This window comes from Pleurodeles waltl, chromosome 3_1, assembly GCF_031143425.1.
Source record: "Pleurodeles waltl isolate 20211129_DDA chromosome 3_1, aPleWal1.hap1.20221129, whole genome shotgun sequence".
Taxonomy (NCBI): Eukaryota; Metazoa; Chordata; class Amphibia; order Caudata; family Salamandridae; genus Pleurodeles; species Pleurodeles waltl.
Window position 1 is genome coordinate 426,436,505 of NC_090440.1, and position 24,763 is coordinate 426,461,267.

Here is a 24,763-nt window from a genome sequence, read left to right on the forward strand (position 1 = left end):
GATAAGGTAATTTACGACATCCTAGAGAGCTGTTACAGTCAGAGAGGTGAATGTGTCTTGATAGTGAGAATTTCTGGTCATGCTATGGTTTTTCCTAAGAAACACGTAAGATGGTTGCTATTTTTCACAGAAGAAGTTGTCCACTTGCTGGCAGTCTGCTTTTTGCAGGTGCCCAATGGGCTCTGCCCGTACTACTCCTATAGCTCTGTCTCCTGTATGTAAGACATTGTGGCTTTCTTATCTCAGCCTCATCTATCCTGCAACGGGTTACTCTCAGTAGTCCCTCGCCGCCCCCCCCCCCCCCCCCCCCGCCTAGCTTTTCTAAATGCTCATTAGCTTTTCTTCCATGCCTGCTCGGCCCAGCATTTTAATTGTTGTTTTAAAAATATATATATTTTTGTAAGTAACGTGTACGTAATACACATTAAAGCATGTCTGGGATAGAGTAACACAGTAGAGACAAAGGAACAATAATCATGCTGTTCATTGCCCGTTAAGTATTCCACTCCCATCCCCCACCCCTTAATGTGGCAACTAGTGCTCTCCCTGGATTAGATCAGTCATGGGTCTGTGAGGGGGGGGGGGAGATCGGTGCACAGTCCTCCCCTGTAATCTTTCCATTTCCCCAAAATTGCCCCCCCACTTCTGCGGGCGCCCTGTCTCTCATATGTCACCCTCACTGCCAACATGCATCAATCCATGTCTCGCTTCCAATCTCTCAGCCGTGGTGCCTGGGGCAACCCCCATAATCTGGCATTATTCCCTTTAGCGATCCCTATGCCGAGAGATCCAAAGTATCCCATACCAGACACCATTTTTTGAGGCTGCCATTGCACGCCCACAGATCTCATTCAGACATGCAATCACTGAGGACCAATTTCTCTGTATCTCCAGGCATTCACAAATAATGTGTAGGAAGGACCCCTCCCCATCCACACCCCTGAGACAGAGATTGGCATTTGCTCCATCTTGACTCTGACTGAGCATAACCGATATGCTTTGTGGAGGATTTTCAACTGCACCAAGCGAAACCGAGATTGGATCCACACCTCCCGCCGGGAGGCCACAGCATTCCTCTTCTTCAAGGCTTCCCACATCTTGTTTCCATTATGTTTTTAAGTGTTTTAGCAGGTCTGGGAAGGTATTAATCAATTTCTAGTAAGTGAGGGAGATGGCCCCTGGGGAGCACAGACTGCAGAGCGTGTCTCACCTGAAGACAGAGATAGAACTCAGAGGGTACCAATTGGTACTCCTCTTGAAGTTGTGGAATGAAAGGACATCATCGTGCGGCCATAGGTCCCCCACCTTGGAGATGCCAATAAGGTCCCACTTATCAAAACCGGGGAGATTCCCCAGTGTGCCTAGCACCTTTGAGCCTCAGAAGGGGTTGCCTGTGTTAACTTCCCCTCACTCCAAAGTGAAGAGTGCTGGGAGCCAGTACCCGATTGTTACTGATGTTGGTCCTTAGTTGTGTGTCGGCTTGGGGATGCATAAATAGTACCCGGACAATCGAGTCTGGTATAATAGATCGCAATGGTCTCTGTTATTCTCTCCCCATCGCTGATCAGTTTTCCAGTTCCGGACCGGACTTCCCCTACCTACCTGTTTGGTGCTTTCCTCCTATCCAGCCAGGCCAAGAATTTCCACACTTTATCACTGGCTTCATAAAGGCGGTGTTGAACCACCTTATTGTGGGTCTTGGCGGCTTCCTGTGCCACATCTCAATACTCTCATTGTTTGACAGTCAGTATATGGGCAGCATCTGCCTCCTATTGCTCCGGAGGGGCCGCCTCAAGAGGCAGAATCTCCTGCTCAAGAGTCTCCATCATAGCCCCTTTTTCCTTCTTTTGCCCCTCTATCATGGATAGGCCAACCCCTATGATTACCGCTTTGTAGGCCTCACATAGTGTTAGTGCTTAGTCCACTGAGGAGGCATTTTCCTCAAAAGTAGTGTTCCGTTGCTTCCGTCCTGACTGTCGCCACCTTGCGGTACCAGGGGTTCAATACAGTACGTCTGTGACTGTGTCTATTACCCGAGCCCCAGACCATCTACAAAGGGAAGTGATCTCAAATGCCCCAGGCCAGGTGGTAGACTTCCCGTAACCATGCCAGGTGGTGGACCGATGTGATGAAGTAGTCGATGCGAGAGAGACAGATGTGCACCACAAAATAAAATGTAGTGTGTTTCTAAGTAGGGTTAAAGGTGTGCCACATGCCCATTAGTCCCTGGGCTGTGAGGACGTCTGCTAAGGCTCGTTGAGCTGGACTTGTTTGTCTGGGTGGTTGACGGTCCATAGCGCATCACATAGTGTTGCATTAAAATCCCCTCCCTTTATTAATTCCCCTTCAGGGAGATCCAGTAAGATTATGCTCAATTTTGGGAGTGTGACGCATTGGAATCTTGAGGGGATGGAATGCACACTGAGAGTATGTTAATGGAGACCCCTTCCCAGCTCCCCACAAAGGCCACATATTGTCCCTGCTGATCAGGCGAAATCCTTTGATGGAGAGAGGGAGTGATTTTCACAAGGATGCTCACTCCACTGGAGGTGGCGATGTATCCTGAGTTGGCGACCATATTGCACCCCCACCTGTCTAATGCACAGCATTTATTTCCCAGTAGGTGGGTCTCTTGCAGGAGGACCATGTTGAAGGAGTGTCTCTTAAGGTACTGCAAGACCACTCTCCGTTTCACCTTGTCTTCAATCCCATTGTTGTTCCTCGATAGGAGACGCAGTATCGCTGTGTTCACTTGGCTGAGCATGCTTGAGAGTTTATGGCCTGTAGTAGGTAATTTTGGCTGATGGTGCAGGCTCTGTCTCAGGACACACAGTTCATCTATCCCGGATGCTCCTGTGGAGTCTTTAGGCTGAGTGAATCTGTCCAGTTTTGTTTGGTGCTCATCTCTGGCACTCTTGCCACCTGTCATAGTTGATGGCGGTCTGTGAACAGTCAGCATGCAAGAGTAGGAATAGTGTTGGTCGCCACTTCCAGCTAGCGAATGGTGAGGGAAGTGCCTCTTTTGGCATGGTTACCCCCACCTTTTGGCTGATGTTGATGCTAACTTGACTGAGTGTGTGCTTGGATCCTGCTAACCAGGCCCCCGACCCTGTGTTCTTTCCCTAAAACTGTACTTTTGCTTCCCCAGTTGGTACACCCAGGCACATAGCTAAGTCCCTTCTAAAAGGTACTAGTGATACCATGGGCCCTGTGGCCAGAGCGGGCCCCTGAGGTCTGAAGCATGTATTGTGCCGCCCTAAGGGACCCGTCACCAAACACATGCACACTGCCATTGCAGATTGTGTGTATTTGTGGGGAGAAAAAGGTAAAGTAGACATGACATCCCTCTCACGGTGCCATGCCCACAAACCACTGCCTATGGCATAGGTAGGTCACCCCTCTAGCAGGCCTTACAGCCCTAAGGCAGGGTGCACTATACCATAGGTGAAGGCATAGCTGCATGAGCAATATGCCCCCTACAGTAGCTAAGTCCATTCTTAGACATTGTAAATGCAGTGTGGCCATATCGAGTACATGAGCTGGGAGTTCTACGAACTCCACACTTCCATGATGGCTTCACTGAACCCTTGGAAGTTTGGTATCTAACTTCTCAGCTCAATAAACCCATGCTGATACCAGTGTTGGATGATTTATTGTGGAATGCACACATAGGGCTTCTTAGAGGAGATGCCTGTATTTTACCCAACCCTTTAGTGCAGGACTGACCAGTCTGTGCCAGCCTGTCACTAACAGACAAGTTTCTGACCCCCCTGGGGTGAGAGCCTTTGTGCTCTCTAGGGAGAGAAACAAAGCCTGCTCTGGGTGAAGGTGCTTCACACCTCTCCCCAGCAGGAATTGCAACACTTGGCGGTGAGCCTCAAAGGCTCCTGCCTTTTGTTGCACTGCCCCAGGGTACTCCAGCTACTGGAGATGCCCGCCCCCACAGACCAGGCCCCGCGTTTGGCGGCAGGTCTGGCAGGAAAATTAGTAAACACCAGGAGTGTCCAAGTGAACCCCCACTGGCAGAATCTTCCATTTTGCTTTGAGAGGTGTTAGCTAGTAGGTTTAGGAATGTGCCACCCTCCCTAACGGGAGTGGGCACAAAGTGTGTATCCACTCTCAGCCATTGGCTACTGTCCTCTGAATCCTGTAACGCCCCTAAATCTAGCATTTCAGGGCACCCTTGAACCTTGCTCTCAGATTCCTGACAACCTGAAAAAAAGGAGGACTGAAGGGCCGCACCAGCAGAAAAGACTCCAGACAACAACTGACTTTGGCCCCAATCCTACCAGCCTATCTGCAGCTTCAAGACTTCTGCTTCAAGAAGACGACTTGTCCTGCAAGACCAGCAACCTCTACAAATTCCAAGAGGACTGCTTTCCTTCCTGAGGACAGCGCCCCTGTCCACAAAGAAACCTCCAAGAAAAACTCCAGAACCGCCACAGACTCACAAGTCCTGCCCACTCTGCACCCAACGCCCATGGCCAGAGTCCAAGTTGTCTACCGGTGCAAGACAAGGTCTTCAGGTGATTCGGACCCCGAGTCCACCCTGTGTTGACCCTTCCTGACCAACACGACAACGCCTGCAGCCTAAATCCAGAGGACCCCCCTGACCGCTACCGGATCCGGTGAAGATTTCCTAACACCTAAAGGTACCCCTGCACCCGCAGCCCCCTGACCTTGGGAAACTCAACCCACAGTCCAGCAACATCCAGTGGGCTCTCTTCTTACCTGTCCAGCAGTTGATTTTCTTCAGTCAACTCCCAGGACCAAGCCTGTAGCATCTTTGGGACCCCTGTGATTCCGCCATTGAAAAGCATTGGGTGCCCGACCCTGCACCTGTCCTCCCCTGTGCCACTGAGGGTGTGTGTTTGGTGCTGACCTGTGATCCGCCCCCGTGCTGATCTACCACCCTGCCTCCCCCTCTGGTCTCCCCCCCCCCCCAACAAAGTCTGGGCAAGAAGTTGCAGGTACTTACCTGCAAGCTGTTTCTTTCTCCACAGGATTCCATTGGGCACCTGACACAAACTTTGACCCCTACACCTGGCTGGCCCTGTGTTGCTGGTGGTGCACCCTTGGTGTCTTCCTAAACTTTGCCTTATGGACACCTTAAACTCTGAAGATTTTGATTGTAAGTCGAGTACTTACCTGCATATTGTGTTGTTACTATTCCTCCCTAGGATTACATTGCTTTTTATGAGAAATTGCACTGTCTACTTTTGAAATTGAAAAGTATTACTTACCTGTAATCTATTTTACCAGTGACTTCTAAACAAAGTGCATTTGATACGTGAAAGTGATACACTCTTGAAACTGTACTTTCCTGTGACAAAGATCCTTTTGGTTCTAGAAAGAAAGTAACAAAGTATATTTTTGATACAAAAAACATTAGCCTGGAGTTAGTCATTGAGTGTGTGTCTCATTTCTTGACTTTGTGTGTACCACAGATGCTTAGCACTACCCTCTGGTAAGCCTAACTGCTTGACTACACTACCACAAAAGAGAGCATTAGTATTATCTACCTTAGCCTCTGGGGTCCACTGGACTCTGTGCACACTATACCTTACTTTGGTAGAGTATATACAGCGCCAACTTCCTACACCTTCCTCTTCCCCAACCAGATCTGACAGTAGTGATAGATGAGTTAATCCTGGGAAGGGGCGGCCACCTGGGAGAGGCGGAGATCAGAGGCATCTGGTCTCCATCAGAGTCCGGATACCACATCAACCTGTTGGAGCTCCGGGCCACCAGACTAGCACTAAAAGCATTTCTTCCCTTTCACAAAGGGAAGGTTGTGCAGGTGTTCACCGACAACACCACCGCCATGTGGTTGTGCAACAAGCAGGGCTTAGTGGGGTCGTTGACCCTTTGTCAAGAGACTCTGTGCCTCTGGATAAGGCTGGAACATCAGGGCATTTCCTTGGTGGTTCAACTTCTGGCAGGCTCTCGGAACTCCAGAGCAGACTAACTCATCTAATAATGCTTAGTCGATCACAAATAGCATTTCCATCCAGAGGTGGCGGAAGGTCTCTTTCAGCAGTGGGGAGAGCCTTATTTAGATCTGTTCACCTCTGTAGAGAACGCGCAATGTCAACAGTATTGCATGTTGAAGGTTCCAAGGTGGCAATCGCTTGATGATGCTTTTCGTCTCGAGTGGAACTCAGGCCTCCTGTATGCCTTTCTGCCCATACCACTTCTGTCCAGAGTTCTCAAGAAGATCAAGAACAGCCGGGCCCAAGTAATCCTTGTGGCTCCAGACTGGGCATGACGAGTCTGGTCTCCAAACTATTGAGCATGGCCATCGATTCTCCGATGCTCCTTCAGGAGGATCTTTTCTTGCAGCAGCAGGGGCGGGATCTCAAGCCAAACCTTTCCTGTCTCCGCCTTCTTGCGTGGAGATTAAGTGGCGGCAGTTGACAGCTTTTGATCTTTCGCCAGAAATCTATAACGTTATCTTGGCAGCCAAGCGTCTTGCCACCAAATCAGTACATGCCTGTCATTGGAAGAAATTTGTAGCATGGTGCACAGACAAGTCTGTTGATCCCCTCTCTGCTCCTCTCTGTGTGGTCCTGTTGTTTATACTTTCTCTTTCCCAGCATGGCTCTGCTATGGGCACTCTAAAAGGTTATTTATCTGCTATCTCTGCATTTTTGAGGTTGCCTGATTACATTTCTTTGTTTAAGTCTCCTATTGTTAATAGGTTCCTTAATGGTCTTACCCTCCATCCCCATTCATTTTGCCCAAATAGGATTTGAATTTGTTCTGACATTCACTGCCCGCAGGGGGAGTGAGCTGCAGGCATTGTCATCTAAACTGCCCTACTTTTCCATCTATCCTGACAAAGTGGTGCATCGCGCTAGGGCTTTCTTTTTGCCAAAAGTGGTCCCGCCCTTTCAGGTAGGTCACTCCATTACCTGGTGTACTTTTTGCACACCCCCACATCGGTCTGAGGAAGAGGAGAGACTCTACCGCCTGGAGCCAAAAAGAGGATTGGTGTTCAACCTTGATCGTACGAAGAGTTCTGGGTGGATGATCAACTTATTGTCGGTTATGTGGATGCAAAGAAAGGTCGGGCAGCGCAGAAGTAGACCATCTCCTGATGGGTCATACTCTGCAATACAATGTGCTACACACTAGCTAAGAAGCAACCCACCAGAGGCTTTGCATGCTCATTCTACCAGAGCTAAAGCTGCAACCACTGCATTAGCATGCAGAGTTCCAGACCTTGGTATCTGTCAGGGGGAAGCGTGGGCATCTCTGCACACATTTACCAAACACTACTACCTGGATAGTCAGGTCCGTAGGCACGGACACTTTGCCCATTCGGTCCTGCTGGACTTTCTAGTATGATCTTAGTTAGCAGACCCATCTCCGTGAATGGTATTGCTTGGGTATCTAATCTAAGGTAAGGAATCTGCAAATGGTTGTCTCTGTCAGATGGACAAGTTACTTACCTTTGGTAGTGCCTTATCTGGTAGAGACAATATCAAGTAGCAGATTTCTTACTGACCCACCCATCCTCCCAGCTGTGCAAACTGATTTCTGGGGACAGGGACTCCCGTTTAGGGCCTTAGTTTTGATGCATCAGTGGTCAGTGTTCTTGCATCATCATTGAGGATCCAGTTAATGAGGGCTTGCGATGCGAAGTCCGGCATCCAGGATGCTTCACACACTTATGGCGAAGTGAGAATGATGTGGAGTCCAGCTCTGTCGTTGACGACTGCCATCAGCGAGGGCCTGCATCAAGGATGCGTTGTGTAGAGGCAGTTCTGATAAGGCAACGGACAGCGATGCAGGTCTTTGTGACGGAACTGATCCACTCAGTAGCGGCAAAGCAAAGGTTCTGCTCATGGTTGTGCTGCACATCAGTGGAGTTGCGTCGGTTCCGCTGGATCCACAGAGGCTGGAAGAGCCCCTTAGGCCCACTTTCAAGGGTTCTGGACTGGGTTAGCACCACTTGACAGGGTAGACCCATAGCAGAGTCCAGTTGCTGGGTTCAATGTTGTTGGAGTCCTCTGTCCCTGAAGCTCTAGTCAAGAGGCCAGCCAACTAGCCATTGGACTCACTGGGTTCAACAGATGCAGGCCCAGTGCTTCTCACCTGGGCAAGAGGGCAGCAGGTCAACACAGCAGAACAGCAGTCCAGTTAGAGTAGAAGTCCAGCAGAGTGGCAGTACTTTCAGCAGCATAACAGTCCTACTTCCTGACAGATAATCCCAGGTCCAGAAGTGTACTGAAGAGGTGGTGTTTTAGGTCCAATATTTCTACCAGGTGCCCTCCCTCTGGAAGGTGGGAGAAGCTTCTAGAGGTTCCCCTTTGAAGTCTGCAGGTATCCTGCCTTCCCTGCCCTGTCCCCAAACTAACTTCCTGAGGTATTCACCACTTTGTGAGGTGACTGGACACAGCCTGTTGAAATGTAAGTAGGGCTGTGCAGAGCTCCCCCCTCCCATCCTGCCATTGATGGCCCATCCAGACACAACTAAGCTCTCTTTTGTGTGTGGCTGTCAAGGAGGAATACACAAAGCCCAACTGTCAGCTACACCCAGTCATGTGACACAGGAACAGGCACTAAATGGCTAAAGGAGAAAAATGCAAAATTTCTGAAAGTGGCATTTTCAAAATTGTAATTTAAAACCGTACCCTGAAGAGGATTTGTTATTACAATTCTAAATACACCAAAAATTAACTGGGTACCTGCTCCCATGTGGAAATTACAGTTTATTAAATATAATAATGTCACTCTAATGTTATCATATGAGAGGCATAGGCCTTGCAGTAGTGTAAAACAATGTTAAGAGTTTTTCATTTGCAGGGCATGTAAAACTTAAAAGTATGTGTGCTACCTCTGGACTGTTTAGGACCTACCCGAGGGTTGACGTAAATTTATTAAGAAGGAAGGTTCGGTTCTAGCAAAAGACTTATTTTGCAAGATCAGAATGTCACTGTAAAAACTATGCACACGAGCTGCAGTGTCAAGCCTGAGAAATGTTTAAAGGGGCTACTTAGTATGTGGCACAGCCAGTGCTCCAGGCCCACTAGTAGCATTTAATTTACAGGCCCTGGATACACGTAATACCATATTACTGGGGCCTTATAAGTAAATGACATGATAATTTGGGATAAGCTAATGGTACCATGTTTTAAGGAGTGAGCACATGCTCTTTAGTGCTGGTCAGCAGTGGTAAAGTGTGCAAACTCCTAAAGCCAGCAAAAACAAGCTCAGCAAAAACGGAGGAGGAGGGCAAAATGTTTGAGGGAAGATCTAGGGAGGCATTTATTACTGACATAGTGACCCCCCCCCCCACCCCCCCCCCCCCCCCCAACTTCGTTAGTCAATCACTTTGCCAAACTTCTTTGCTCCACCTCACCGCTCGAAAAAAGAGGAGGAGCTCCATCGTCTTGATCCAAAGAAGAAAGTAAGCTTTTATACCATCCGAACAGCGACCGTTGAATAGACAATCAGAACTTCATTTGGGTGTCAGGTGCAAGGGAAAGGCAAAGTGGTGCAGAAGAGAGAGGAGACTATGAAGTTGAATTGTACCTGCTATGCCCTGGTAAAAAGCAGCCCCCTGAATGTCTGAGAGCCCATTCCACCAGGAACAAGGGGTCCTTGAGGATAGAAAATATAACAAGAAATAAAATATAACCAAAAATAATAAACCCAACAATTAACCACTTGCCATCCCCTCCCTACACTTGAAGCATTTGCCTTCAGGAGCTCGTTTGTAGTTAAAATGGAGGTATGCAGTAATATCTTTCCTAAACCAAATCCTACATCACTGTGCAGAGGACACATATTGTACACAGTCCCACAACCAGAGTGTGAACTCTTAGTAGCAATTAAGCACCATTGGTAGTGCTCAGTCAAATGATTATTACCTCTTCCAGATTTTACAGGCCATGGAGTTTATTACAAGTAGTGATAGAAGCATACTTGTGTGTAGGTGTTCTCACATTATCCAGATGGGCAACAGATTGTCAGAATGGCATATAATGGCATTAACAAGCCTCCCTTAGTCACAAATTATGTGAGGTCAAAACACAAGGCTTTCAGACAGGCATATTACTGGCATCTTCTGCCTCTGCTTTCATGGGAAATTTTCCTACAAACACCGTGATCAATTGGGTCCCTGGTGTTTAAGAAAAAGTCTCTGGTGGTGGCCCAGCACCTTCGTCAATGGACCCCATGGAGAATACTGGCCCGGGCTCTGCCATTACTTGGAGAGCTCCAGCTCCTAGTATAGAACAGAGTCGCATTCCAGAGCATTCCCTTCTAGTTGATTTCAGCAAAGACTGGCTGCCAAATGGGCCTGCCAATGTGCATTTCACCGACTGTTGTTCTCATACCAGTTCCTGCGCTGCTTCTTGAAGAAGAAGTACTAAGAGCCAGCTGTACGTAGGTAATCGTTTGTGATTATCCAACGGCGTCTTTTTGCAATTCGCTATTTGGTAATCGCAAACTCCAATTTACAAATTTGTCTTTGACATACTTTGCGATTCCCAGTGAGTCGCAATAGACCTACCTCATGAATATTTATGTTGTGAACCAGTGAGAACTGCAAAAGTCACAGGGATGGTGGCCTGCTGGGGCAGCCGCTCACCATGTCCGATTGCTTTTAAAAGGAAAACAGGATGCATTTAAAATTTTTAAAAAAGAAACATTTTCTGTGTATTTTTTTAAGAGTATCCAGTGGTCTGTGGGACCAATGCCTGCTCTTAAAAATATTTTTACAAACATTCACAAAGGGAAAAGGGGACCCCTTTCTATTTCCGAATGGGTTACCACCTACTGAAAGTAGGTGGTAAAATGTGAATGTTTTTCAACTGCATTTTGGTCACAAAATATTCAAACATACCTCTGTGATTCGGTATTAGGAAGGGACACCGTAAACACCCCCCTTCCTAAAAGCAAACCCAAATTGCGATTCGGTAACAGGTTACCGAATCGCAGTTTGGACTTGGTACATCCAAAAAGCCTTTTTGCATTCACAAATTAGGGCATTTGAGAACGTGAAAAGGCTTTGTACATGTGGCCCCTAGATTGAAAGATCACTCTGAGATTTGCACAGTGTAGGTGCATATATCGAAGATACATCATATGCAGGTTTGTTTTCACAATAGCCTCAAATGACTTTCTTTCATCTGGACTTGCTGATTGTGATTTGGCGACACCATTTTGCTATGAGAATAATAACGTACCTGTATTGGACCTCTAACTACACTTTAATTCATAACCTTTTCAGCATTAAAGAGAAAACCATTTGTCATAGTATTAGGGGGAATCCTACCTAAGGACAATTGTCAGCTTGATAACTCTAAACTCAGAGACTTGGATTAATTATTTAGGTTTTGTACACAGAATCTAAAAATATTGATAGCCTATATAAATAGGCATTAACAAAGACAGTATATCTGACTTTAAAGTTTTAACATATGCAGACACAGACATGCAATTTTTGCTTCCCTGCTTTAGCACATTAAAGCCAGAACTACTTACTTTCCCAGTTCTTGATTTCTTTGCATTTAGAGTTCTAATAGTTTTGTGTTCACAATTAAAATACCTAAATTATTCTCCAAGTATGTCAATGCTGTAGAAAACAAAGAATGGGAAAGCCAATAGGTCTGGTTTATAACTCGAATTATCACTTTATTGATTGAGGACTGTATCTGTATGGACAAAGTCACCAAGTGCACAAATGAATTAATAGGTGGAAAGATAGATGCTGTAATCCATTACTCATCCTTGCATTCCTTCATCAAGCACTTTTTGCATCTACCTACTCGCCAATCCACAATACTACAGACAAGGTTAAGAGTCACTTTTATAAACCAGACTTATTGACTACCAGGACCGGTTTTCTTCATGTTCTTCCCTTTCACATCTGCTCTTTTCTATCCTCTTTTCTACATTTATCTTGCCTTTCTGTGACTCACAGTGTAATCTTCACATGTATGAGAACAACAGTACAGTTTTCTTTTGTTTGATTTTCAGTTCTAAAATAATCTGCTCTTCAGAAAAGTACGGTATGCATTGGGTTTAATGCAGGACCTTTCTCATTCACCTTATACAAACTGTTTCTCAGCAGAACTTGCAGTTCCTACAGTATTGACTAGGGGTGTGTGCATCAACAGCAGAAATAGTTTCTCAAATGGTGTACTTATTTAAGGCTAGTTTTAGGACAAATGGATTCACTAAGTCTTAAACTAAATTACCAGCTTTGACGCATCTTACGAAAAGAAGGAAATTATTTTTAGAAGCAACACATATATTTGTTATGATTAATAGGATGCCACATGCCCGACTGCCCGATATAGCAATAGGGCATAGTATTTCATAGGTCTTTATTTGCTATACGTTTATACTTTCTACATGGACATGTGTGGAGATACAAGTCTGATTCTATGGTGAGTATCATAGTGTTGTAAATGAATAATTACAGATGCACTGATCCTGGGCTTGAATGATCTTCTAGGGTAGAGGATATATCAAAACCTTGATCTAAAGGAGCATTTCTGAACCCTTTATAAATTTCCATTCCATTCCTAAATTTCCATTGGTTGATTGTGGATCTTAGATCTAACTTGAAGAGATGATTTTCAGAAAGTGTTTTGATTTATTCCTACCCTATCTAAGCCATAAGATTTTCCACAGTCCCCGTATTGTCTCACATTTCTGAGGGCATACCCTGCTTTGATGAGCTAGTCTTTCAGCCTGCATGCATTGATTGATGCTATCTGTAGGAAAGTACCATCTTGCCTGGCATGTTACCCCCATATATCACTGTATATATGTTGTTTTTGTCTGTGTCACTGGGACCCTGCCAGGCAGGGCCCCAGTGCTCATAAGTATGTGCCCTGTATGTGTTCCCTGTGTGATGCCCTGTGGACTGCTCTGAATGGCCAGTGCCAACAGGTGACGTCAGAGACTCCTTCTGATAGGCTCTTACCTTCCTTGGTAGCCAAACCTCCTTTTCTGGCTATTTAGGGTCTCTGCTTTGGGGAATTCTTCAGATAACGAATGCAAGAGCTCACCAGAGTTCCTCTGCATCTCCCTCTTCACCTTCTGCCAATGGATCGACCGCTGACTGCTCAGGACGCCAGCAAAACCGCAACAAAGTAGCAAGACGACTACTAGCAACCTTGTATCGCCTCATCCTGCCGGGTTTCTCAACTGTTTCCAGGTGGTGCATGCTCTAGGGGTAGCCTGCCTCCTCCCTGCAACAGGAGCTCTGAAGAAACCTCCCATTGGTCGATGGAATCTTCCCCCTACTAACGCAGGCACCAAAAGACTGCATCACTGGTCCTCTGGGTCCCCTCTCAGCCTGACGAGCGTGGTCCCTGGAACTCAGCAACTCTGTCCAAGTGACTCCCTCAGTCCAGTGACTCTTCAGTCCAAGTTTGGTGGAGGTAAGTCCTTGCCTCCCCACGCTAGACTGCATTGCTGGGTACCGCATGATTTGCAGCTGCTCCCGCTCCTGTGCACTCTTCCAGGATTTCCTTCGTGCACAGCCAAGCCTGGGTCCCCGACAATCTATCCTGCAGTGCACAACCTTCTGAGTTGTCCTCCGGCGGGGTGGAACTCCCTTTTGTGACTTCCTGTGGACTCCGGTTCCCTTTCCTTCCAAGTGCCTGTTCAGGTACTTTTGAGTGTGCTGCCTGCTTCTGTGAGGGCTCCCCGAGTTTCTGGGCACCCCACCCCCGTCTCCTTCTCCAAGTGGCGACATCCTGGTCCCTCCTGGGCCACAGCAGCACCCAAAAACCTGTACTGCGACCCTTGCAGCTAGCAAGGCTTGCTTGCGGTCTTTCTGCGTGCAAGCTTCATCGCGTCGTGGGACATCCGTCTTCCAAAGGAGAAGTCCCTAGCTCTCTTCTTTCTTGCAGAACTCCAAGCTTCTTCCATCCGGTGGCAGCTTCCTTGCACCCTCAGCTGGTATTTCCTGGGTTCCTGCCCGCTCTCGACACTGTCGCGACTATTGGACTTGGTCCCCTTGTCTTACAGGTACTCAGGTCCGGAAATCCACTGTTGTTGCATTGCTGGTGTTTGTTCTTCCTGCAGAATCCCCCTATCACGACTTCTGTGCTGTCTGGGGGTAGTAGGTGCACTTTACACCTACATTTTTTGGGGTGGGCTATTTTTCTAACCCTCACCGTTTTCTTACATTCCCAGTGACCCTCTACAAGCTCACATAGGTTTGGGGTCCATTCGTGGTTCGCATTCCACTTTTGGAGTATATGGTTTGTGTTGCCCCTATACCTATGTGCTCCTATTGCAATCTATTGTAATTCTACACTGTTTGCATTATTTTTCTTTCTATTACTTACCTAATTTTGGTTTGTGTATATATATCTTGTGTATATAACTTATCCTCATACCGAGGATACTCACTGATATACTTTTGGCATATTGTCATAAAAATAAAGTACCTTTATTTTTAGTAATTCTGTGTATTGTGTTTTCTTATGATATTGTGCATATGACACCAGTGGTATAGTAGGGAGGTTTACATGTCTCCTAGTTCAGCCTAAGCTGCTTTGCCATAGCTACCTTCTATCAGCCTAAGCTGCTAGAAACACCTCTTCTACACTAATAAGGGATAACTGGACCTGGTACAAGGCGTAAGTACCTCTGGTACCCACTACAAGCCAGGCCAGCCTCCTACACTATCACACTATTTCTCCCTTATGATGAGCCTCACGTGTTCAAACTCCCTGTTATGTTTCTCTGCACCATCATGAATTCCTGGGAGCAGAGTGACAGCCTATTTCTGCTCAGGTTGCGGTAATTTGGAACATCCTGTAATGCGAATTGCAGTGTCAGTGATGTCAAAGTATCAAGTACGACTGACAGTTCGGATACCACCTCATCCCAAAAACATTTAATATTTCTGCATGTCCAAGGGATGTGGAAGAAGGTTGACTCTCAGTACTTGAAACATCTGGCATCCGATATCAAGTCCATTGTACACAGTCTACTTCTAAGCTGGTATGCCCTTTGAAGTAAGTTTAGTTGTACAATCTACTTCTATGCTAGTAAGCCATGTGTAGTAACTTTACTTTAGTTGCTCTGTCTATGGTCTGGTCGAATCGTTCCTTCCCGTTAGTGCATAAGTGACACTTTGCAGTTTGTCTTCCAAGTATGTCACCAAGGCGTGATCGTCCTGTAGCTATTTATTGCTGTGTGAGGGCCAGATTGTACTCCTTCCAATTGAGAGAATGTCTTCAGTTCACCCTCTCCTTTCAAATTCCCTGTTTTAGTGACGCTAACTACTAACCCCCCACATTTTGTAGCACTTCCATACCCACAAAGGGTGTTCTTTTGTGATTTTTCCCATCCTAGCCGAGGAATGGAATGCTGTGGCTTTGATCCTATTTCATATTATTGACATTGTTGCTAATGGTAAATTGGTTGGTGCCCAGCCCCATGTATGTAGTTTAGGTAGGTAATAATCTTGTTTTTGAGCAATTAAGTGCAATAACCTTCCTTGCATTACTGGCATTACCCTCCTGAGGGTGACATCCTTATCTTTGACTTGATTCGGAGCAAAAAAGAGAAAACATACTAGAGAATAAGTTCTTTGTTGTTGTACAAGTTGATAAAAATGGAAGATGAGGATTCTGGGGGGACTATTGAATGCTCCATAGGAGCGACTGCACCTCCAATTTCCACTTACCTAAATCCTTTTGTATTTTGTGCTACCTAATCTTTCACCATCTACCTAACATCAGCCTTTGCCCAGGAGATAAAGAATGCCAAATAACTATCGGTGCCCTGCACTTGCCAATGTTTTAAGATACTTCAAACTAATCTTTCACTATTCTTTTTAAAGTCTGCTGCTTTTCTTATGTATCAGCTTATCCTAAAAACTTGGAGATGTCTGCTCTGCAGTGCTTTAGGATGCAAATTCTAATTCTGTTAAACAGCCCCTGCCACATTTCAAGATTTAAAGAAGGTTTTGCTTTTGCCTCTTCCGTATTTATGCAAGTGATTGTTAAAAAAAAAACTCAGCTACATTTTCAAGATTTAAAGGAGGTTTTGATTCTGCCTCTTCCATGTTTTTGTGTTACACAACCGTATAAACCTCTTGAAATAGAAACATTTGAATAAGAAACTTCTACAGAATATTTTCCTTCTGCCTATGCAATTCAGGCTATGCAATTATGCATTTGTGGTATTATGAGTTTTTTTTAGTAGTTGGGTGCTAACAGCTTCACCGTTGTCTGTAATAGGCACATTTAATATGCTGTGTCCAGCACTGTCTGGCCTGGTACAACACCCGTGTGCGTCAGACTAAGGGGTTAGAAGATGAAGATGATGATGATGATGACATGGGACTACAACACGACTTGGATGAAATGCTGGAGTCTATCACAAGACGAATGATCAAAAGTGATTTGGAGGATTTTGAATTGGTATGTAGAGCAATTTTAGATAATCAGATGCTACGTACATCCCCAACCAATTTATTTTGGAAAACGATTCTAGTTTTTAATTGCTTGCTTGTTTACCTTTAAGGATAAGTCTGCAGATTTCTCATCTACCTCCAGTGTTGGTGTCAAAAACAATATCTACGCCATTTTGGTCATGGGCGTTTGTGAAGTTCTGATGGAGCACAACTTTACCATAGGGAACTATAGGTAAGATATCTAGGGGTATACTGCATTTCTCGCTTTCCATTTCAGAAAAGAAGACTAGTAAAGCATTGAAACAATGAAATATTGATGTATGTTGATAATTCTAGGGAGGTGTAGTGTGCTCTGGGTCGGACCAAAACTCTACCCAGTTGTTGATCACGAGGGTGGGGTGGAGTGCACGTGGTATTCAGTATTTTGAAGATTGAGACAATACTTTTAACAGAAAAGACAGTGAGTATCTGACAAGATGTGAAGTGATAAGTGTGCTCACTGTCCAGGGAAAGGATGTGCCATTGTTGTCTTGACAGGTGGAAGGAGCTTAATGAGCTATGATAGAACTGAATCAGGGTGACATCATTAGGTAACCAACCATGCCTCAGTTAACCCCTTCGCTGCCAGGCCTTTTCCCCCTCCTGTGCCAGGCCTTTTTTTGCCTATTCGGGGCAGTTCGCGCTTAGGCCCTCATAACTTTTTGTCCACATAAGCTAACCAAGCCAAATTTGCGTCCTTTTTTTCCAACATCCTAGGGATTCTAAAGGTACCCAGACTTTGTGGGTTCCCCTGAAGGAGGCCAAGAAATTGGCCAAAATACAGTGAAATTTTCGTTTTTTTCAAAACAATTGGAAAAAGTGGCTGCAGAAGGAGGCTTGTGGTTTTTCCCCTGAAAATGGCATCAACAAAGGGTTTGCGGTGCTAAACTCAGCAGCTTCCCAGCTTTCAGGAACAGGCAGACTTGAATCAGAAAACCCAATTTTTCAACACAATTTTGGCATTTTACTGGGGCATACCCCATTTGTGCAATTTTTTGTGCTTTCAGCCTCCTTCCAGTCAGTGACAGGAATGGTCATGAAACCAATGCTGGATCCCAGAAACCTAAACATTTCTGAAAAGTAGACAAAATTCTGAATTCAGCAAGGGGTCATTTGTGTAGATCCTACAAGGGTTTCCTACAGAAAATAACAGCTGAAAAAGAAAAATATTGAAATTGAGGTGAAAAAACCATCAATTTTTCTCTACGTTTTACTCTGTAACTTTTCCCTGCAATGTCAGATTATCGAAAGCAATATACCGTTACGTCTGCTGGACTCCTCTGGTTGCGGGGATATATAGGGTTTGTAGGTTCATCAAGAACCCGAGGAACCCAGAGCCAATAAATGAGCTGCACCCTGCAGTGCGTTTTCATTCTATACCGGGTATACAGCAATTCATTTGCTGAAATATAAGGAGTAAAAAATTGCTATCAAGAAAACCTTTGCATTTCCAAAAAGGGCACAAGATAAGGTGTTGAGGAGCAGTGGTTATTTGCACATCTCTGAATTCCGGGGTGACCATAGTAGCACGTGAATTACAGGGAATTTCTCAAATAGATGTCTTTTTTACACACACTCCTATATTTGGAAGGAAAAAATGTAGAGAAAGACAAGGGGCAATAGTACTTGTTTTGCTAATCTATATTCCCCCAAGTCTCCCGATAAAAATGGTACCTCACTTGTGTGGGTAGGCCTAGCGCCCGCGACAGGATATGCCCCAAAACACAACGTGGACATATCACAGAAAACAGAGCTGTTTTTAGCAAAGTGACTACCTGTAGATTTTGGCCTCTAGCTCAGCCGCCACCTAGGGAAACCTACCAAACCTGTACATTTCTGAAAACTAGAGACCTAGGGGAATCCAAGGAGGGGTGACTGGCGGGGCTCGGACCTGGTTCTGTTACCCAGAATCCTTTGCAAACCTCAAAAATTGGCTAAAAAAACACATGTTCCTCACATTTCTGTGGCAGAAAGTTCTGGAATCTGAGAGGAGCCACAAATTTCCTTCCACCCAGCGTTCCCCCACGTCTCCCGATAAAAATGATACCTCACTTGCGTGGGTAGGCCTAGCGCCCGCGACAGGATATGCCCCAAAACACAACGTGGACATATCACAGAAAACAGAGCTGTTTTTAGCAAAGTGACTACCTGTAGATTTTGGCCTGTAGCTCAGCCGCCACCTAGGGAAACCTACCAAACCTGTACATTTCTGAAAACTAGAGACCTAGAGGAATCCAAGGAGGGGTGACTGGCGGGGCTCGGACCTGGTTCTGTTACCCAGAATCCTTTGCAAACCTCAAAAATTGGCTAAAAAAACACATGTTCCTCACATTTCTGTGGCAGAAAGTTCTGGAATCTAAGAGGAGCCACAAATTTCCTTCCACCCAGCGTTCCCCCACGTCTCCCGATAAAAATGATACCTCACTTGCGTGGGTAGGCCTAGCGCCCGCGACAGGATATGCCCCAAAACACAACGTGGACATATCACAGAAAACAGAGCTGTTTTTAGCAAAGTGACTACCTGTAGATTTTGGCCTGTAGCTCAGCCGCCACCTAGGGAAACCTACCAAACCTGTACATTTGTGAAAACTAGAGACCTAGGGGAATCGAAGGAGGGGTGACTGGCGGGGCTCGGACCTGGTTCTGTTACCCAGAATCCTTTGCAAACCTCAAAAATTGGCTAAAAAAACACATGTTCCTCACATTTCTGTGGCCGAAAGTTCTGGAATCTGAGAGGAGCCACAAATTTCCTTCCACCCAGCGTTCCCCCACGTCTCCCGATAAAAATGATACCTCACTTGCGTGGGTAGGCCTAGCGCCCGCGACAGGATATGCCCCAAAACACAACGTGGACATATCACAGAAAACAGAGCTGTTTTTAGCAAAGTGACTACCTGTAGATTTTGGCCTGTAGCTCAGCCGCCACCTAGGGAAACCTACCAAACCTGTACATTTCTGAAAACTAGAGACCTTGGGGAATCCAAGGAGGGGTGACTGGCGGGGCTCGGACCTGGTTCTGTTACCCAGAATCCTTTGCAAACCTCAAAAATTGGCTAAAAAAACACATGTTCCTCACATTTCTGTGGCAGAAAGTTCTGGAATCTGAGAGGAGCCACAAATTTCCTTCCACCCAGCGTTCCCCCACGTCTCCCGATAAAAATGATACCTCACTTGCGTGGGTAGGCCTAGCGCCCGCGACAGGATATGCCCCAAAACACAACGTGGACATATCACAGAAAACAGAGCTGTTTTTAGCAAAGTGACTACCTGTAGATTTTGGCCTGTAGCTCAGCCGCCACCTAGGGAAACCTACCAAACCTGTACATTTCTGAAAACTAGAGACCTAGGGGAATCCAAGGAGGGGTGAATGGCGGGGCTCGGACCTGGTTCTGTTACCCAGAATCCTTTGCAAACCTCAAAAATTGGCTAAAAAAACACATGTTCCTCACATTTCTGTGGCAGAAAGTTCTGGAATCTGAGAGGAGCCACAAATTTCCTTCCACCCAGCGTTCCCCCACGTCTCCCGATAAAAATGATACCTCACTTGCGTGGGTAGGCCTAGCGCCCGCGACAGGATATGCCCCAAAACACAACGTGGACATATCACAGAAAACAGAGCTGTTTTTAGCAAAGTGACTACCTGTAGATTTTGGCCTGTAGCTCAGCCGCCACCTAGGGAAACCTACCAAACCTGTACATTTCTGAAAACTAGAGACCTAGGGGAATCCAAGGAGGGGTGACTGGCGGGGCTCGGACCTGGTTCTGTTACCCAGAATCCTTTGCAAACCTCAAAAATTGGCTAAAAAAACACATGTTCCTCACATTTCTGTGGCAGAAAGTTCTGGAATCTGAGAGGAGCCACAAATTTCCTTCCACCCAGCGTTCCCCCACGTCTCCCGATAAAAATGATACCTCACTTGCGTGGGTAGGCCTAGCGCCCGCGACAGGATATGCCCCAAAACACAACGTGGACATATCACAGAAAACAGAGCTGTTTTTAGCAAAGTGACTACCTGTAGATTTTGGCCTGTAGCTCAGCCGCCACCTAGGGAAACCTACCAAACCTGTACATTTCTGAAAACTAGAGACCTAGGGGAATCCAAGGAGGGGTGACTGGCGGGGCTCGGACCTGGTTCTGTTACCCAGAATCCTTTGCAAACCTCAAAAATTGCCTAAAAAAACACATGTTCCTCACATTTCTGTGGCAGAAAGTTCTGGAATCTGAGAGGAGCCACAAATTTCCTTCCACCCAGCGTTCCCCCACGTCTCCCGATAAAAATGATACCTCACTTGCGTGGGTAGGCCTAGCGCCCGCGACAGGATATGCCCCAAAACACAACGTGGACATATCACAGAAAACAGAGCTGTTTTTAGCAAAGTGACTACCTGTAGATTTTGGCCTGTAGCTCAGCCGCCACCTAGGGAAACCTACCAAACCTGTACATTTCTGAAAACTAGAGACCTAGGGGAATCCAAGGAGGGGTGACTGGCGGGGCTCGGACCTGGTTCTGTTACCCAGAATCCTTTGCAAACCTCAAAAATTGGCTAAAAAAACACATGTTCCTCACATTTCTGTGGCCGAAAGTTCTGGAATCTGAGAGGAGCCACAAATTTCCTTCCACCCAGCGTTCCCCCACGTCTCCCGATAAAAATGATACCTCACTTGCGTGGGTAGGCCTAGCGCCCGCGACAGGATATGCCCCAAAACACAACGTGGACATATCACAGAAAACAGAGCTGTTTTTAGCAAAGTGACTACCTGTAGATTTTGGCCTGTAGCTCAGCCGCCACCTAGGGAAACCTACCAAACCTGTACATTTCTGAAAACTAGAGACCTAGGGGAATCCAAGGAGGGGTGACTGGCGGGGCTCGGACCTGGTTCTGTTACCCAGAATCCTTTGCAAACCTCAAAAATTGGCTAAAAAAACACATGTTCCTCACATTTCTGTGGCAGAAAGTTCTGGAATCTGAGAGGAGCCACAAATTTCCTTCCACCCAGCGTTCCCCCACGTCTCCCGATAAAAATGATACCTCACTTGCGTGGGTAGGCCTAGCGCCCGCGACAGGATATGCCCCAAAACACAACGTGGACATATCACAGAAAACAGAGCTGTTTTTAGCAAAGTGACTACCTGTAGATTTTGGCCTGTAGCTCAGCCGCCACCTAGGGAAACCTACCAAACCTGTACATTTCTGAAAACTAGAGACCTAGAGGAATCCAAGGAGGGGTGACTGGCGGGGCTCGGACCTGGTTCTGTTACCCAGAATCCTTTGCAAACCTCAAAAATTGGCTAAAAAAACACATGTTCCTCACATTTCTGTGGCAGAAAGTTCTGGAATCTAAGAGGAGCCACAAATTTCCTTCCACCCAGCGTTCCCCCACGTCTCCCGATAAAAATGATACCTCACTTGCGTGGGTAGGCCTAGCGCCCGCGACAGGATATGCCCCAAAACACAACTTGGACATATCACAGAAAACAGAGCTGTTTTTAGCAAAGTGACTACCTGTAGATTTTGGCCTGTAGCTCAGCCGCCACCTAGGGAAACCTACCAAACCTGTACATTTGTGAAAACTAGAGACCTAGGGGAATCGAAGGAGGGGTGACTGGCGGGGCTCGGACCTGGTTCTGTTACCCAGAATCCTTTGCAAACCTCAAAAATTGGCTAAAAAAACACATGTTCCTCACATTTCTGTGGCAGAAAGTTCTGGAATCTGAGAGGAGCCACAAATTTCCTTCCACCCAGCGTTCCCCCACGTCTCCCGATAAAAATGATACCTCACTTGCGTGGGTAGGCCTAGCGCCCGCGACAGGATATGCCCCAAAACACAACGTGGACATATCACAGAAAACAGAGCTGTTTTTAGCAAAGTGACTACCTGTAGATTTTGGCCTGTAGCTCAGCCGCCACCTAGGGAAACCTACCAAACCTGTACATTTCTGAAAACTAGAGACCTAGGGGAATCCAAGGAGGGGTGACTGGCGGGGCTCGGACCTGGTTCTGTTACCCAGAATCCTTTGCAAACCTCAAAAATTGGCTAAAAAAACACATGTTCCTCACATTTCTGTGGCAGAAAGTTCTGGAATCTGAGAGGAGCCACAAATTTCCTTCCACCCAGCGTTCCCCCACGTCTCCCGATAAAAATGATACCTCACTTGCGTGGGTAGGCCTAGCGCCCGCGACAGGATATGCCCCAAAACACAACGTGGACATATCACAGAAAACAGAGCTGTTTTTAGCAAAGTGACTACCTGTAGATTTTGGCCTGTAGCTCAGCCGCCACCTAGGGAAACCTACCAAACCTGTACATTTCTGAAAACTAGAGACCTAGGGGAATCCAAGGAGGGGTGACTGGCGGGGCTCGGACCTGGTTCTGTTACCCAGAATCCTTTGCAAACCTCAAAAATTGGCTAAAAAAACACATGTTCCTCACATTTCTGTGGCAGAAAGTTCTGGAATCTGAGAGGAGCCACAAATTTCCTTCCACCCAGCGTTCCCCCACGTCTCCCGATAAAAATGATACCTCACTTGCGTGGGTAGGCCTAGCGCCCGCGACAGGATATGCCCCAAAACACAACGTGGACATATCACAGAAAACAGAGCTGTTTTTAGCAAAGTGACTACCTGTAGATTTTGGCCTGTAGCTCAGCCGCCACCTAGGGAAACCTACCAAACCTGTACATTTCTGAAAACTAGAGACCTAGGGGAATCCAAGGAGGGGTGAATGGCGGGGCTCGGACCTGGTTCTGTTACCCAGAATCCTTTGCAAACCTCAAAAATTGGCTAAAAAAACACATGTTCCTCACATTTCTGTGGCAGAAAGTTCTGGAATCTGAGAGGAGCCACAAATTTCCTTCCACCCAGCGTTCCCCCACGTCTCCCGATAAAAATGATACCTCACTTGCGTGGGTAGGCCTAGCGCCCGCGACAGGATATGCCCCAAAACACAACGTGGACATATCACAGAAAACAGAGCTGTTTTTAGCAAAGTGACTACCTGTAGATTTTGGCCTGTAGCTCAGCCGCCACCTAGGGAAACCTACCAAACCTGTACATTTCTGAAAACTAGAGACCTAGGGGAATCCAAGGAGGGGTGACTGGCGGGGCTCGGACCTGGTTCTGTTACCCAGAATCCTTTGCAAACCTCAAAAATTGGCTAAAAAAACACATGTTCCTCACATTTCTGTGGCCGAAAGTTCTGGAATCTGAGAGGAGCCACAAATTTCCTTCCACCCAGCGTTCCCCCACGTCTCCCGATAAAAATGATACCTCACTTGCGTGGGTAGGCCTAGCGCCCGCGACAGGATATGCCCCAAAACACAACGTGGACATATCACAGAAAACAGAGCTGTTTTTAGCAAAGTGACTACCTGTAGATTTTGGCCTGTAGCTCAGCCGCCACCTAGGGAAACCTACCAAACCTGTACATTTCTGAAAACTAGAGACCTAGGGGAATCCAAGGAGGGGTGACTGGCGGGGCTCGGACCTGGTTCTGTTACCCAGAATCCTTTGCAAACCTCAAAAATTGGCTAAAAAAACACATGTTCCTCACATTTCTGTGGCAGAAAGTTCTGGAATCTGAGAGGAGCCACAAATTTCCTTCCACCCAGCGTTCCCCCACGTCTCCCGATAAAAATGATACCTCACTTGCGTGGGTAGGCCTAGCGCCCGCGACAGGATATGCCCCAAAACACAACGTGGACATATCACAGAAAACAGAGCTGTTTTTAGCAAAGTGACTACCTGTAGATTTTGGCCTGTAGCTCAGCCGCCACCTAGGGAAACCTACCAAACCTGTACATTTCTGAAAACTAGAGACCTAGGGGAATCCAAGGAGGGGTGACTGGCGGGGCTCGGACCTGGTTCTGTTACCCAGAATCCTTTGCAAACCTCAAAAATTGCCTAAAAAAACACATGTTCCTCACATTTCTGTGGCAGAAAGTTCTGGAATCTGAGAGGAGCCACAAATTTCCTTCCACCCAGCGTTCCCCCACGTCTCCCGATAAAAATGATACCTCACTTGCGTGGGTAGGCCTAGCGCCCGCGACAGGATATGCCCCAAAACACAACGTGGACATATCACAGAAAACAGAGCTGTTTTTAGCAAAGTGACTACCTGTAGATTTTGGCCTGTAGCTCAGCCGCCACCTAGGGAAACCTACCAAACCTGTACATTTCTGAAAACTAGAGACCTAGGGGAATCCAAGGAGGGGTGACTGGCGGGGCTCGGACCTGGTTCTGTTACCCAGAATCCTTTGCAAACCTCAAAAATTGGCTAAAAAAACACATGTTCCTCACATTTCTGTGGCCGAAAGTTCTGGA

At 46.5% G+C, this 24,763-nt stretch overlaps 1 protein-coding gene across 4 annotated transcripts in view; it reads left to right on the forward strand.

The window, feature by feature from the left end:
- The window catches only part of FANCI (FA complementation group I), a 714,639-nt gene that overhangs the window by 340,138 nt on the left and 349,738 nt on the right, over positions 1–24,763 (forward strand). For all 4 annotated transcript variants that reach the window (XM_069222692.1, XM_069222696.1, XM_069222693.1 and 1 more), the window contains exons 21-22: positions 16,227–16,409; positions 16,513–16,634. In XM_069222692.1, coding sequence (XP_069078793.1) covers positions 16,227–16,409; positions 16,513–16,634 — 305 coding nt within the window. The remainder of the gene's footprint in view (positions 1–16,226; positions 16,410–16,512; positions 16,635–24,763) is intronic.